Source organism: Halyomorpha halys, unplaced genomic scaffold, assembly GCF_000696795.3.
Source record: "Halyomorpha halys isolate HHAL.00 unplaced genomic scaffold, Hhal_1.1 Scaffold1567.1, whole genome shotgun sequence".
Lineage (NCBI taxonomy): Eukaryota > Metazoa > Arthropoda > Insecta > Hemiptera > Pentatomidae > Halyomorpha > Halyomorpha halys.
The window spans coordinates 5,312-20,157 of record NW_027107785.1 but is presented as its reverse complement, the minus strand read 5'-3'; the positions used below and the strand labels follow the sequence as shown (position 1 = coordinate 20,157).

The 14,846-nt window shown below is 33.4% G+C and overlaps 1 protein-coding gene across 1 annotated transcript; it reads left to right on the top strand.

The window, feature by feature from the left end:
• Positions 1-742: 742 nt before the first annotated feature.
• LOC106690069 (uncharacterized) lies at positions 743-12,071 on the top strand. The gene is made up of 3 exons (XM_014435343.2): positions 743-1,073; positions 5,060-5,373; positions 11,801-12,071. The coding sequence occupies exons 1-3, from the start codon at positions 935-937 to the stop codon at positions 11,981-11,983; spliced, it is 636 nt and encodes a 211-aa protein (XP_014290829.1). The 5' UTR covers positions 743-934; the 3' UTR covers positions 11,984-12,071.
• The last annotated feature ends 2,775 nt before the right edge of the window (positions 12,072-14,846 follow it).

Here is a 14,846-nt window from a genome sequence, read left to right as displayed (position 1 = left end):
AGCTATGGGGTTTGAGTGGTTAGAGAGTTTATAATGGAAGGAGTGATATCTGGTTCGGGCTAGATCGGTTACATAGGGAACATTAAGGTCTTTATGATTTTATATGTGACAAAGTAAGGAGCATTGAGGATTTTACGAAGGATTTTGGATTGTAAGATTGGCCTTATTACAGTCATGTAGATCAGTATTTTGTAATGAGTTAGAAGTTTAGACCGTTTGTCTCGTAAGTGCTGTAATAGTCGCAATCTGCGTGCAGTTTCCTGTCTTTTCAGTCTTGTGGATGTCTTGAGGATTCCGGGTTAGTCGTTTGTCAAGATATAGTGCAAGATAACGAATCTGTTCTACAGGGGTAAGAGCCACATTATTAAAGTATACTGTAGGGTAGTAGGCAGGTTTATGACGAAGAGTAAATGTGATTTTATGGGATTTTTTAGGATTTATTTTTATCCTCCGATTTCGACCCCATTCTTCGAGGGTTGTGATATGGGACTGAAGAGTTTGGGATGCAATCAAAGGGTTATTACTAACTGTGAGCAAACATATGTCATCGAGTAAAAATGAAATGTTAAATTCCTGTTTTAACAATATTTTATTTTAGTTAATTAATTTAATTTAATTTATTTTATTTGAATTAAAATTCATAACTTCCTGTTTTGTTTTTTTACACGTGTTAAATAAGGTCAAATTTACTTCTTTTCTTTCTTTTTTTTTTGTTTATTAATCATATATTCTAAATTTATTTGGTTAACAATACAAATAAGTACGACACATATTTTTTCGTTATTGAAATTACACTATTCAAACAGTTATATCCAACTATCAACACAAAAAAAATCTTCAAATTATTTTTTAAAGATTTTAGTTGAAATTATGTTTGGCATATGGCATTTTCACTGAAAGCTATTGGTGGCAGTTTGAAAAACATAACCTATAAATGAATTGTAACCTCAATACTTTTATTCCAGTTCCATGTAAAATTATTCGTTCCACAATGATGTGTGTACTACTAACAGCATTTTTCTCCTTAAGTGTGATGTGTGAAGGGCGAACACTGATTGACCAAACAATACCAGGTCAGTAAATTTATTTTGCTCATATAATTTTCAGACAAAAAAAATTATTATATTTTCAAAATTCTCGATATACTAATGTGTGGGTTAGATTTTATTTATATAATTTTTTTTAAAATTTAGAAATGTCCAATATAAAATATTTGAGGACTAAATATAATCAATACAAATGTCTCAATTTTGTTTTTTGTTCAATTGAAATTTAAACCGCAATTCCTATATTCACCTGAAAAAATATACGTTTGAAATATTAGTTTCTCAAATCATTTTAAAAGCCTTCTCAGATAACTTGTCTATTTTGAGAATAAGACTTGGCTTAAATTTTTTATGAATTTGTTCAAGATATTATTCTGATAGTTTGTTAATTTAAATTCAAAATTTATACTGCTGAAGTCCTGTCAGTTAATGTTGCGTGGCTAAGAGCTCATTTTAGATAACAACAAATTCAAAAGTACTCTCGTTAACAAAATTAAGTCTAACTAATGTAAGTTCTAACCTCTTTGGTTATTGATATCTCCATTTAGAGCATGTTGCTGCCGGTCATGGGGTTGGTATAACCTCTTTCTCCTCCAAAGCAAAAGTGAAGCCAAACAGACCACGCCCACGAAAGATGGTTTACGTTGAGGTAAATAGGAATTTCCGCCTTTATATTCTTAACTGAAACCGAAGGCAGTCTCGTTGGTTCATACTGTTACCCTACTCCACTGCCACGCCCCTAAAAGGGACATAAGGCCTTTTTGGCTTCACTTTTTTTGCCACCTTATCTCTCCATTATAATTCTTCCTCCAAGATCCTGGCTTGTATATTTGCTTCGTTGTATGTTGTGCGTTGTGTACTTCTACTTACCTATATAAGGAATATACAGTAAGAGAAAGTATTAAGATCATGCGAAATTTCGAATTCTAGTTTTCGATGAAAATGTATATTTTATAGTGCGCCAGACAACCAAGAAACTTAGTTTGGCAAAACGGTATGTGTGCCAAAAACGTAAAGTTACATGAGACTTAAATTAAATATTTGAGGTAGCCATATGTCCTAGATGTAACAGCAACTTTTTTGATAAAATCGAATGACTGGATTTGCAACTTTATAGAATCGAGTTTTCACATTTTTCGTAAACTGCTCTATCGATTATAATCAAACTCGACATATTAATTTACAATTTAATAGTATTTAATACTAGCTAGGTCCGATATTCATTAAAATTGTCTGACAGGGCTTTAAAGGTGAATTTTTAAAACAATATTCTTCTCAAGTACCTTCATCTTATTTATTAAAAAAAAAAATGTACACTTTTCGTTGTTGGCAAAGTTGATATATAAATAATAGATAAACAGAGAAGGAAAAACTTTATTAATCAACAAAGTTGTGCCACTAGCCACACAGCATACTTATTTAAATCTAATTAGACAATATTTTAGATCTTCTGACAAATAGGCCTAACGATTAAACAATAATAATATAATATGATTTTTTTTCTTTTTCATCTTTTTTTTTTCGTTTCATCTCTTTAGTTCTTTTATCTTTTTTATGATTTTTTCTCGTTTTTCTTCTTTCTATACTTATAACTTAATTATAGAAATTATTATTTAGCTAAAGGAGCAAAACGGAAAAATTGACATCCGATTCTTACAAGAAAAAGCCGAGATCACTCTGTGTTATTTATTTGTTCTTAATGTTCTTAACCGATTTACACTCTGTTTTTCCACAGATATTCAGTATATTCCTAGGAACTATATCAATCCGGAATTGATTCAGTAAAAAAAATTATAATAAAAAATAACCAATAATTGCGCCTAATTCAACACTTTGTTTTATACATTGTAGATGGGAAAATATGGTAGGTAATGGGATCATCGACAAAAAAAAAAAATCATCTGAACAATTATCATCGGATTTTTTGAACAACGAATTTTCGATTTTTTGATTTTCGAAATCAATGCATAATAAAAATGTTCCTTTGATACTCATCTACGATCTTCAAAAGTTCTTAACCAATTTACACAAGTGTTTAAATAAATAAAAAATTAAAAGATTGTTGTGATAAATTTTTACTATTGACTGTGATAAATAATTTTATTTTTTAATCCGATGTGAAAAATTGACAAATTAGGTTAGTTTGTGAACTGATATAAATGACCTGGGCAGAATAGCCTGCATGAAGTTGTTTTTTAAATGATTTGGTTGGTTGGAATTGTATAGTGTCTTTGAGGATGGCCGAATTGGCCGAAACGTCGTACTCATAAAGGAATACAAATGTTTTGTTTTTTATTTAAACAATATTAACCAATCTCAAGAGAGTTTTAAGATTAGAAATGATTTACAAAATATTTATTCATTAAATTCGGTGCTGTCTTGGGAAGAATTTTAGCTGTTGTTGTTGATTGTTGCTTAAAGGCGTAAAACCCTCTGGTCATCAACGCCTCTGGCATGATAAAAGTAAAAAAATAATAAAATAAAAAAATAAAAATCGAAGAGGAGTTATAATTTATAAAGAAGACGATGTGCTTTTAATAATTCAAACACTAGTGTAATTTTGGCTTCCTCATCTGCGAAAGCTTCTGATAAATTTGGGGACAGTCCTATCCTGAAGTGTGTGTCAGGTGATGGCATAACTGAACATTGATCGTACATTCATTTTAGCTGTAGAAATCCAGGATTTATCTGGTAGAAGAAAATTATAATATATTTAATAATTAATTGTACATGACTAAAAAATTTGATTCATTTTTTCATATAATAAATGTGAGAAAATGTAAAAGTAATTACCTAAAGAACCATCATTAGTAAATATATGGCTAATTTTCCACATAGACTATCTAACAATGGATAAAAATGTAATTTATAATGATTTTAGAGCTGTTATTATTGTAGAATAGAAAAACAAATTATCTAAAAACTACAAATAAAGTCTGACAACTATTAACAACAAAGATATGGTATGGTGAACGATAATATTTTTATTGTAGCCAAGACGTAAAAATTATAATATAATTAATTATTGGAGAAGTTAGTCGGGGAGTGCGGTCAGCAAAGAATAACATAAATAAACAAAACCATATTTATTTATTTTATGCCGACGTTTCGACCTGAATTTCAGGTCTTCATCAGGGTTATAGAACAAAAGAGATAACAACAACATTTAGAGAAACATAAAATTGAAAATAAATAGTATACAAACAAGTTTGGAAATTATACAAAATATTGAAATGAATAAAAAATTGATAACTGATAATTGAATAATAAAAAAAAATGTTTTGATTGATAATCGTAGAATTGGATGGTAGTAGATTGAAAACAGTGACAGATGGAATATAATATCATGTGGGTGAGAAGATTGTATAATATAAGATATGCAAGTAGTGTCTAGAAAACTGAAAAAATAAATAAAGAAATTGAATCTACAAATTGAGCACCATGACAGACAATGAAAAATAGTGAGTGGCTTATATCTGAATTACAGTGTGAGTATTAACTTATATACCTACACTAAAAATATAAATATATATGTGCATTATCAGTTATCAATTTTTTATCATTTATGATTTAATTCAATATTTTGTATAATTCTAAATTTGTTTGTATTCTATTCCTTTTCAATTGTATGTTTCTATAAATGTTTTCGTTATCTCTTTTGTTCTATAGCCCTGATGAAGACCTGAACTTCAGGTCGAAACGTCGGCATAAAATAAATAAATATGGTTTTGTTTATTTATGTTGTTGTTTGCTGACCGCACCCCCCGACAAACTTCTCCAATCATTAATCTACGGTCAACTATCTACACCTCATTATAATATAATTAATTTCAACTAAATTGATATAAAACTGTTTATCATGTTTCAATATATATGTATTTATATAAGTAGAGTACATAAGTAAATCTAGCAATAGCGAAGCATTACTGGGTTAACAAGTTCACTATTTATATTCATTAATCTTTGTAAAAATAAAGCAAAAATACCTAAAAGTGATTTGAACCAACTTACAGGGCCGCAGTCGATAGGTCCATTGCAGAGCACCAATCATACGGACAACCTCAAGGACCTGATGAAAGTCATCATGGAGGCTATAGACTCTGCCAAATCGTCCGGGGAAGGCTTTGCCCCAAACCAGGAACAAATGGAATCTCTTGTGATGGAACTGAGCCCGGACAAGAGGAAAGTTCTCAACGAGATCTTGGGTTTGGTCGTCAGCAAACCAGAGGACAATATCTACCACAAGCCTCAGAACGTTAAGAAGCCTCAAGTCGCCAAGCAGATAGAGGTGTTCACCCTTCCACCAGGGAGATCGATAAACATTCATGTAAAACATTTAATATTTTAAGGTTATTTAATGAATATAACACAACAGTAGTTGAATGAACTAGGGAAGGTCGGTGAATGTTTACTTTCTGTTCAACTAGTCTTGGCTAATTCTGTAGGAAAAGGAGATTATCCTAGGATTTCACTTTGGGACCTTAGAGCTAGTGGGAAGAGAGTTGTGAGTTTAATATTTATCACTGAATGCTTGTTCCAACATGGGTTTTGTCTATAATCAAGTAAAGAGTCCATCTGTAAATTTTGTATCCCACCTTTTTGATAATTGTATCCCACGTGTTGAAACAAGCTTAAAAAAGAAGACCTTCCTAAAAGACCTTTAGTAAATCACTTTCATGTCCATTATTGAACTCAAGAATTTTCAGGAGTACTTTTTACTTAATAGAGCTTTTAGCTTCCTTAATTATTTGCCGCTCTTCTTCTCTCGAAACGCAAAAATGTCGACCATAATGCCTCCTCCTTTCTTCAACAAGAAGTTAATCAAGTGGCTTTCTGGCTGTCACACACACCGCCTCATAGGAAACAGTACGAAAAGCCTTACTGTTCTTTAGTAGGAAACTCTGCGATTAGCGTTAACCATCTGTCTTCTGTATGATTTGTTTACCTCCTTTTCAAATTGGAGCTCCATATAGCATGATTGAGAAGAAAACAGTAGCAATAAACCTTCTGCTGCTTCCTCTGGGACCTCCAACGTTTGGCATAAGACATGACAATTAAGATGCTACTTTAGCAGATTTGGCGCTGATATACTCATTGTGAAAATTAAACCGAAATTCAATATAGCAACGTCTAGCGAATCAAACTCTTAAAATTTCATATATTTTTTATTTATCAATTAGATGATGTTTCGGATTAGGGCCATTATCTGCTAATAAAGATATTAGCATGGATAAGAATCCATGTATTATGGATAAGAATCCATCTCGTCTAATTTCAATCTTTAAAATAATAAAAAAAAAAACAATTATTCCACTAATTTTGTTCTACAATTGAGACTATATTTTATTGAGTAAAATAGATTTAATAAATAGAAAGAAGTAGGTGAGGGTAGCAGCGTGGTAGCGCACCTATCTACCAATCCAAAGGTTGTGAGTTCGTGTCCCGGCCCAAACCGGGACTTTTTCAAGAATATAAATGCTCATATACAGCTTTCCCCCGTTCATTTGTGAGGCTCGTTACCCAATGGGTGGCACTCACCAAAATAGGCGTGGGAGTGACAAAACCAAACCTCATGAAGAAATGCGCGATGTATTTCTGTAGTATATCGCGTGAGTCGGTCTGTCGTGCCAGATGAAGAAGAAATAAAAAAAGATCGTTTTTTTCCTCACTATGTTCAATCCACTAGGTAAGAAAGGCGCTTTACAAATTTGCTTATGATCTAAAACTCATTGTTTCAATTTACTAAAGCGAGTTATGACATGAGAATCCCATTTAAAAAATACTTTTAATTATATATTGTAGTCACTTACTTAACAAAAAAAAAAAAAAGTTTTTCCTTTACTTCCTCACTTTAAAAATTGTGCAAATTGAGCAGCATACCAGAGAAGTTACTGTGCCAAGAAGAGAAGCTAGGAATAAAAAATAATATCTCCTCAAAATCAAAAATTTTCTCTTGCATTTCACTTTTTAAACTTCAAGGAACAAATTTGGTTCCGTGTTTGTCAGTTAGTATTTGGGCATTGAAAACTAAGAAACAACTGCCGGTCCGACTATAATCATTACCAATGGTCCCCCAACTTTTTAATAATTCTAATGTAATTTTTATTTATTGATAAATATTACAATCTGCCACCATAGTGATAACTGATTACGTTCATACTAAAATAAAATAATATAATAATAAAAATAAATAAATAAATGAAAAAAAAAATCTCTCTCTAAATATGTACAAACAGATGAATAAAGAAAATAAACCTAACCAAATTATGTACATGAAAAAATAAATAAATAAAATAATTACCAGTCACATTTACACTATCGAGCTGAGGATTCCTGAGCCCACTCTATCCTTCGCGTATGAGAGGAATAGATGGCTGAATCGTCTGTTGAGTTCTTGTCTTTTAAGTCTAGTACGTTGGTTCCAGTTGTCTTTTGTCCAAGACGAATCCAACAGGCCAAGATTTTAATAACTAAACCCTCTACTTCTAAAACCAAGTGGCTGCTAGGCCTGAACAGAAACAGCCTCCGATTATTAATAGGAGTTATTACAGGTCACTGCAGACTTAAGATATGTGGAGTAGTCCATGATGAAACCTGCTGCTTATGCGGACAGGCCCCAGAGACTGCCTTACATTACATAGCAGATTGTGGTAGGTATGCGTCACTGAGATACAGGCTTTTAGGCTCTGATAGAATTGAAGGAAAAGAGGCTTCCTATATAAATTGGGAGTCCCTTTTGAATTTCATAAGAAAATAAAAAGGTTCGATAGAGAGGAATAAGACATATTAAAGAGCCATTCCATTGGCTTGTCTTGGGGATGGAAAAAAGGACCAATAGGCCCACTTGCCGGACTTGTTACCCCCACCATTACCAGTACTAGTACCAGATGAATCCAAGATATCGCACTGTGTCGTATCTGGGTAGAGGAATATTATTAATAGTAACAGGTGGACAGAAGCTGCGGCGAAGGGTGAAAGTCACATGGATGCATTTCGATTCGTTGACTTTTATCCACCATTGGTTGCACCATTGCTCAATCCGGGTGAGATGTGTTGAGATATTGGATGATGAGGCTGTTACAGGATCAGAATGGGAGGATTAATGAATCATTGGCAAATGTTGCCAGGGACGTATCGGGATTGATGGGAACGTTAGCATTGAAGAGGATATAGAGGATAGGACCCAAGACTGCCTTGGGCAAATCCTGCCTCGACCGGATAAATGTTTGAGTACGCAGAACCACTGCTTACACTAGAGGAGCGGTTTGAGAGGTAGGAGCAGAGGTTTGGTTTGAGATAATATGGACTTGAGCTTGAAAAGCAATCCAGCATGCCATACCCGGTCAAAAGCTTGCCCTATGTCCAGAAAGGCACCCGTGCAGTATTGTTTCTTTTCAAGAGCTCAAGATATAGTCAAAGACTCTGAAGCGTTGTAGAACTGTGGAATGCCTAGAGAAGAGAAGAAAGAATTGTAGGACTCAACTCGATGATTGGACAATTCTCGCTTAATTAGTTTACAGTAATTGTTCTATGAGCGACAATCAGAATTTCAGTAAGTCTAGTGCGTTGCCATAATGTTCCGTATTGGCGCTTGGTTTGGATGAGGTCTGTGAGATGTTGTGATGAAGGATTTTTTTTTTGGTTTATTTGGGACATTATAGAGTGAGGAGACAGACCAGACAGCTTATCGGATAAGGTTTGTAAAGGAATGGACTGCGTAATTTTTCATGGGTTTTTAGGGAAACTTTAAGATAGATTTGGTCTATTACGATTCGGCGAAAGAAATTCCAGTTTACTGGGACCCTTATGAATGAGGGTATAATACAGGAATTAGGGATATGGAGATAGTTAGGGTTAGTGGACTATGATTTGAAGATAGGCTATCGAGGCGTAAAAATAAAGTGTTTAGAGGCCATAAGCCTTTGTGTATAAAGAGGTTCAGGAGGTTGGCTAGTATGTAGGAGAGTTGAGACAAGGAATGTTTCATCGAAGGGAATTGATTGCAGATAGGAGCGATCGTCCACGGGAATTGGTGGTTCTAGCTCCACATTGTTAATTTTTGGCATTAAGGTCTGCACCTAGAAGGAATAGTGTCCAAGGTAATCAAGGAAGGAATTGAATTGTGGTTAGGAAGTGGGAATGCTCGGTGGCGAATAACCTGCTACAAGTGTTATGGGAAAGAGAGAAGTGATGTTTGTGAAATCGGTTGTGTGAGGAGGTCTGGGGAATACAGGTAGCAGAATCAGATACGATGATTAGGTTTTTGAGTAGTGCATGTAGCTTAAGAAACAGAGAAATGAGGATGTTGGGCTTGAGGTTGAGAATAATGTGATATAGGTTGCGATTGTGGTAGGGCCAGAAATGTTCTGTTTCTCCAATCAATTCTGGTTTAACAGTTCTTGAAGGTCTCCTGGGTGTCTGGTCGTCTCTTCCTGTCTCGGACCTGCCTGTTTTCAGTAAGATAGGGTTTTGTACGTTTGACACCCCTTGTAGTTAGCCGGGTTCTCTTATTTGTGGCATAGTGCACACACAGCAGGTGCTTGCCTAGGTTTATTGCATTCAGTGGAGTTGTGCTGTTCTCCACATTTGACGCACCTTAGTAGATGATGACAGTAGTGTTTAGTATGGCCGTAGTCTTGGAAATTGTGGCACTGATCTATTGTTCGTTTAGGGTAGAGTTTTCAACCACTATCCTGGTGTAATCGGTTTACCTTGTAAATTTCTTCAACTCTAGGAGTTTGTTCAGAAACCATCAAAGAACAAGGGCAACGCAATTTTATTTGTTGTTTGCACTAGGTGGATCTTTGTTTTCCTTTTGTACGTTCACTAGATGTTGTACTTTGTACCCCATTTTCGTCAGTTCTTATTTAATGGCTTCCGGTGGTGTAGTTGTCGAATGACACTCTTTTGGCGTAGCTAGTCAACTTTAATATCTGACAAGTATTTTATGATTCTTGTAAGTCCTGTGGTGTTAGTCATTAACTTAGTTTCATTTGTTTGACTTTGATATATGAATTCACCAGGATTCACTACTCTATTTAGTTGTTCTCAAACGATGTGAAAATTTCTAATATTTTTGATAAATATTGATGGTGGCTTGGGTTTTCAGGGTGTCTGTTTAGCTTCCATGTTTTCAACAGGTATATTAGTTAGTACTTCGTATGGGTTTGGGGTGAAGAAAGGAGATTCTTCAATTGTGATTGGTTTAGATCTATTGAGCTACCTGATGTAGCAGGTGGAGTATTTCTGACGGATTTTCGAGCTTTTTCCATAAGTAGAGCATCTATAGGTGTATTTCCTAGGCTTTTGGATCTCTTGGTGGTATTCGTACACGATATTATCATGTGAAAATATCGTATTTCATACTGCTGAGTCGATGTGAGAATATAGATATATGGAAAATAGTTTTAAAAACTTAAAATTTTAGTTTACGTATTGAATAAGCGTAATGAGGGACGGAGCGGCTCAGAGTCTTCTCTCTAAGAGTGCCCTAAAGACAACTAAAGGACTATCTTCTTCTTCTTTTTCTTAGGCAATCCTGAGAAAGTAACACAGTTACCTGAAGACATAAATAAGTGATTACTCAGTTAGATTTAGCCCTCTTTCGAGCTTTATCACTTATTATTAAACAGACAGTTTTTCACCGCATTATTTATACTAGATCACTGTAAAATATAGACAATTGTGGGACACGAAGTAGCATATGAGTAGTAAATGCCAGTTAGCGCATGCGCCACTCGCTCATTAAATTGAGCTGTTGGTGTGATATCAAAAAGAATGACTACTAATATAATTAATTTATAGTAACAGTAAAATAGTACTATTCATTTTATAAGAAAGAATTTACTTAATTCAATGTACATTTATAAGATGATTAATGAAGATGAATATTGAAACTTGGAGTAACAGTCGGGTCCTTTCCAATACATATACAGTTCCTTGCAAGTAAATACTGTACAGATGCAGTACGGCTGGCAAGTGCACCCGATGCGAGTGCACTACAATTCGCGCTTTCTGGGACCTCACGCTAAAAAAAAAAATTAAAAATTATGACTGGTTTGAAATTTATGCCTTATATTTGCAAATGAAATGAAACCATTATTGTTCACAAATTAGAGAGTATTGCATTAACAGAGCAATGCGATAAATTTACAAGATTCGGTTCTTTGATAATCTGTTTTTTTGCCTCCATCAAACAATGCCAAAAATATCATGTTTTGTAAATGAGCAAGGAAAACCTTCGACATTTAATGCAATAAAAGTCTAGTGCTGCTCAAAAAAGATTACTGTAAAAAAGAGAACTTAAGTGAACTTAGTCATGTCGCGTACCAGTACTCCCTGGGCCCTGTTTCATAATAAAGTACAAACTAAATTAGTCTTGTAGATTTATCTTAATTCAAATACACAGACATTTATTTTAATTCCTGTAATACCACTAATAGTCATCCCTATCTTGAAAAAAATAAGTATTAGTATAATTACCACACTAGTTTCTACACTTGTACTATGAACTAATACTATTAGCTTTCATTACGAAACAGGGTCCTGGTTAAAGTTTTATTTATATTGATGTTCGTTTGTGATTTAAATCATATATTGTTATGATACTTCATACATATGTAACTAACTGACTAGTATAAGTACTATACTATAACAAATACACAGACATCAATATCAGTTGTAACCCATCAATGTGTTTGAGTAGATTTGTATGTATATTCTGTATCTTTTTTTTTTTTTTTTTTTTTTTTCAGGAACTGTTGAAGTTCCTTTTGGAACCGAGCGTCACCACTCCCTCCGACTTGGACCATCTAAGGAAGCTAATCTATGACTACCAGATGACAGATTTGCGACAAGACCCGGTCCTGAAGAAAACATTCAACAAATTCCTATTAGATTCAAATCTTCAAGTTCACCAAATCGATCAAATAGATTGAGTTAACAGCGTTCACTTAATTTATCTATACTTATTTGTAAAATAAGTAATAAAGTGAGTTTTCTGTTAATAATAATTCATTTTATCAACTCGTTTTTATCATTCTGTTCCATCTCAATTTTATCTATATCTTCGTCAGTCATAGAATAACCGACCAACGACAAAGAGAGGAGCAGTTATACTTTATCACGATGTTCTATACTTTCAATGTTTGCATCGATGGACGAATGTGTAAATGACAAGGACTAATGAGATACAACAAACAACAACTATCCTGTAGATAAACAACAACAAGGAAAGAAATATAAGTTATAATCGCTGAAGGCAATTATCCAAAAATAAGTTAATTAATTAATTATTTATTGAGTCCTAGAAAAGTATTATTATAATTGGATTCTTTACCAAAGGCTGTTTGTGTGTTTACCAGTTTACCAATTAAATACCTTTATATTTACCATTAATTATATAGTATAATAAAGAGTGGTATATTGGGTTATATAATAGAATATAAACTACATAAAGAGATTAACTATTTATTTACAATTTATTAAAATGATTCCAATGATTCAGATAAAGGTTGCCATAAAATATAGATTATTACATTATCACTTATTGGTTAATTTTATACTTATAGCTGCTGATGCCGTGGGATGTAGTGCCGTAGGTGTCGTTCATAAAGGATGTCCAGGTCTCGTGGCCCTGCTCACGACTTCGTCTGGTCAAAGTGCATCTTCTATGCCTGCCTCCTGGACTGTGGTCCGTCTAAGCCTTCCTATTGAGTGTGCCCGTCTGGCTCTTCTAGATTTCCTCTATATTTTTCTCCCACTTCCCTTTTGGGGCGTTACCTTATTTTCAAATTTCCTCTCTGATTGGGCGTCCCCCTCCTCAGGGCTGAGAATGTGTAAAAAAGTTTGAAATGTCCAGGAAGAGCCTGCAGCTGCTTAATTTGATTCCGATCCCTCGTCAAACCTACAATATGTCTCCTGTCCTTCCAATACTCTTATGCTAGTCTCTAGAATAACTGCTTATTTCTAACACTAGGAGATAGTTATGAAAAGTGTCCATCTCAACTCACCAAGACGGAGTTGTTGATAGAGGTGGATGTCGATGGAGGGAGATTCAAAATAAAAACAAAACGCCAAGAACAGACAAAGGGCTTCTCAACATCTGGAACTGATATATCAATTTGAGTTGCCCGATGTAATAGATATACATAAGTATTTAATGATAGTTATAAAGGCATTTATAACGTCACTAATTACTTTTTTTCGGTAGGCTAAGGACCTTGTAGATTTTTGACATTGTAGATTGCCACTCAAAAGCCTTCTTGTGTCACCTGATCCCTTCCTTGTAATTTATGATATACGGGGAAGGGGTTATCTAGAGCACCGCCGCAGATCTCAGGGTGCAAAGACTGCACCTCAAGCACCTGAACTACTAGTACAAGAACCCAAGAGAAGAAAAAAGGCAGTTATCTCACCCCAATTTTTTATTACTTTAATGAAAACTATGTTTAATTACTAGTCAAAATTGATGAGTCTGCCAAGTATAGGTAGGGGGAATAAAAAATGGCAGCTGTTTCAAAGCGATAAAATAAAACTAATTTTTCATTCGGAGCTCTATATCTCAAAAAGTAGGAACAACACAAGAAAACGTCATTTAAAGAAGAGCAAATTTGCTAAAATACGAGCCCTAATAGAGTTATTTACATTAAATAGTTTTCGAGATACAGCTTTTTAAAAAGCAACATTTCATAAAAATGTTGTATGGGATGTACTGAAAGATCTGTAGTTAGTCAATTTATTTTGAAAAATCTATATCTCAAAACCCATTTGACGTAGAAATGTCTATTAGCACTCCAATTAAAGCTAATTTAATGAGCCATAAAGTATTTATGATATTTATCTTCGTAGGAGTAATAGTTTACGTAGAATTTGGTAAAATAAATTGATTTATAATTTTTCGGGCAAATTTGTATTTGCCAAATTTATATTCATTTGTGAATATCATAAAAACTACTACCCCTACGAAGATAAGTGTCATAAACTTTATAGTAAGTTAAATTTCCTTTATTTTGAGTGTTGGCTGATATATGTACGTCTTATGAATCTAGAGATATATTTTTTTCAAAAATCCAACATTTTATACGAACAACTATAAATTAACATTTTGTGAGTTTATTTTGTCTAATATTATAAAAACTACTACTACACAGATAAACATAATTAAATATTTTGTAGTAATTTGTACGCCTTTGATTTATGAAACCATTGGACGTACAGATGTTTGCCAGCACTCAAATTAAAGCTAGTTAAATTTACTACAAAATAGTTAATTATGTTTATCTTTGTAGGAGTAGTAGTTTTTATGATATTTGACAAAATAAACTCACAAAATGTTAATTTATAGTTGTTCGTATAAAATAGTGGATTTTTGAAAAAATATATCTCTAGATTCATAAGACGTACATATATCTGCCAACACTCAAAATAAAGGAAATTTAACTTACTATAAAGTAGTTTATGATACTTATCTTCGTAGGGCTAGTAGTTTTTATGATATTCACATATGAAAATAAATTTGGCAAATGAAAATTTATCCGAACAACTATACATCAATTAACTGTATTTAGTGAATGACAACAATTTCTTCCTTATTACAATATAATAATTTATTTTATATTATACAGCAACGCTTCGGGAGATTTCCCCCATCTTCAGGCTGGTGATAACAAAAAACTTATATTTAACATATAATTTTCTCCTATTAGTCTTATTTGCTAATATATTATAATATTATTGTCATTAATGAGTAAAAAACTTTCTAATAGTCCTACATTGCAGGAGAACAATTACCTTTCTGTA

Bases quoted from the DNA above. Each gene is read 5' to 3' on its own strand.
- LOC106690069 (XM_014435343.2), top strand. From the start codon at position 935: ATGAATTGTAACCTCAATACTTTTATTCCAGTTCCATGTAAAATTATT. The intron at 1,074-5,059 runs GTCAGTAAATTT...ACCAACTTACAG, and splicing joins GATTGACCAAACAATACCAG to GGCCGCAGTCGATAGGTCCA. The intron at 5,374-11,800 runs GTAAAACATTTA...TTTTTTTTTCAG, and splicing joins GGAGATCGATAAACATTCAT to GAACTGTTGAAGTTCCTTTT.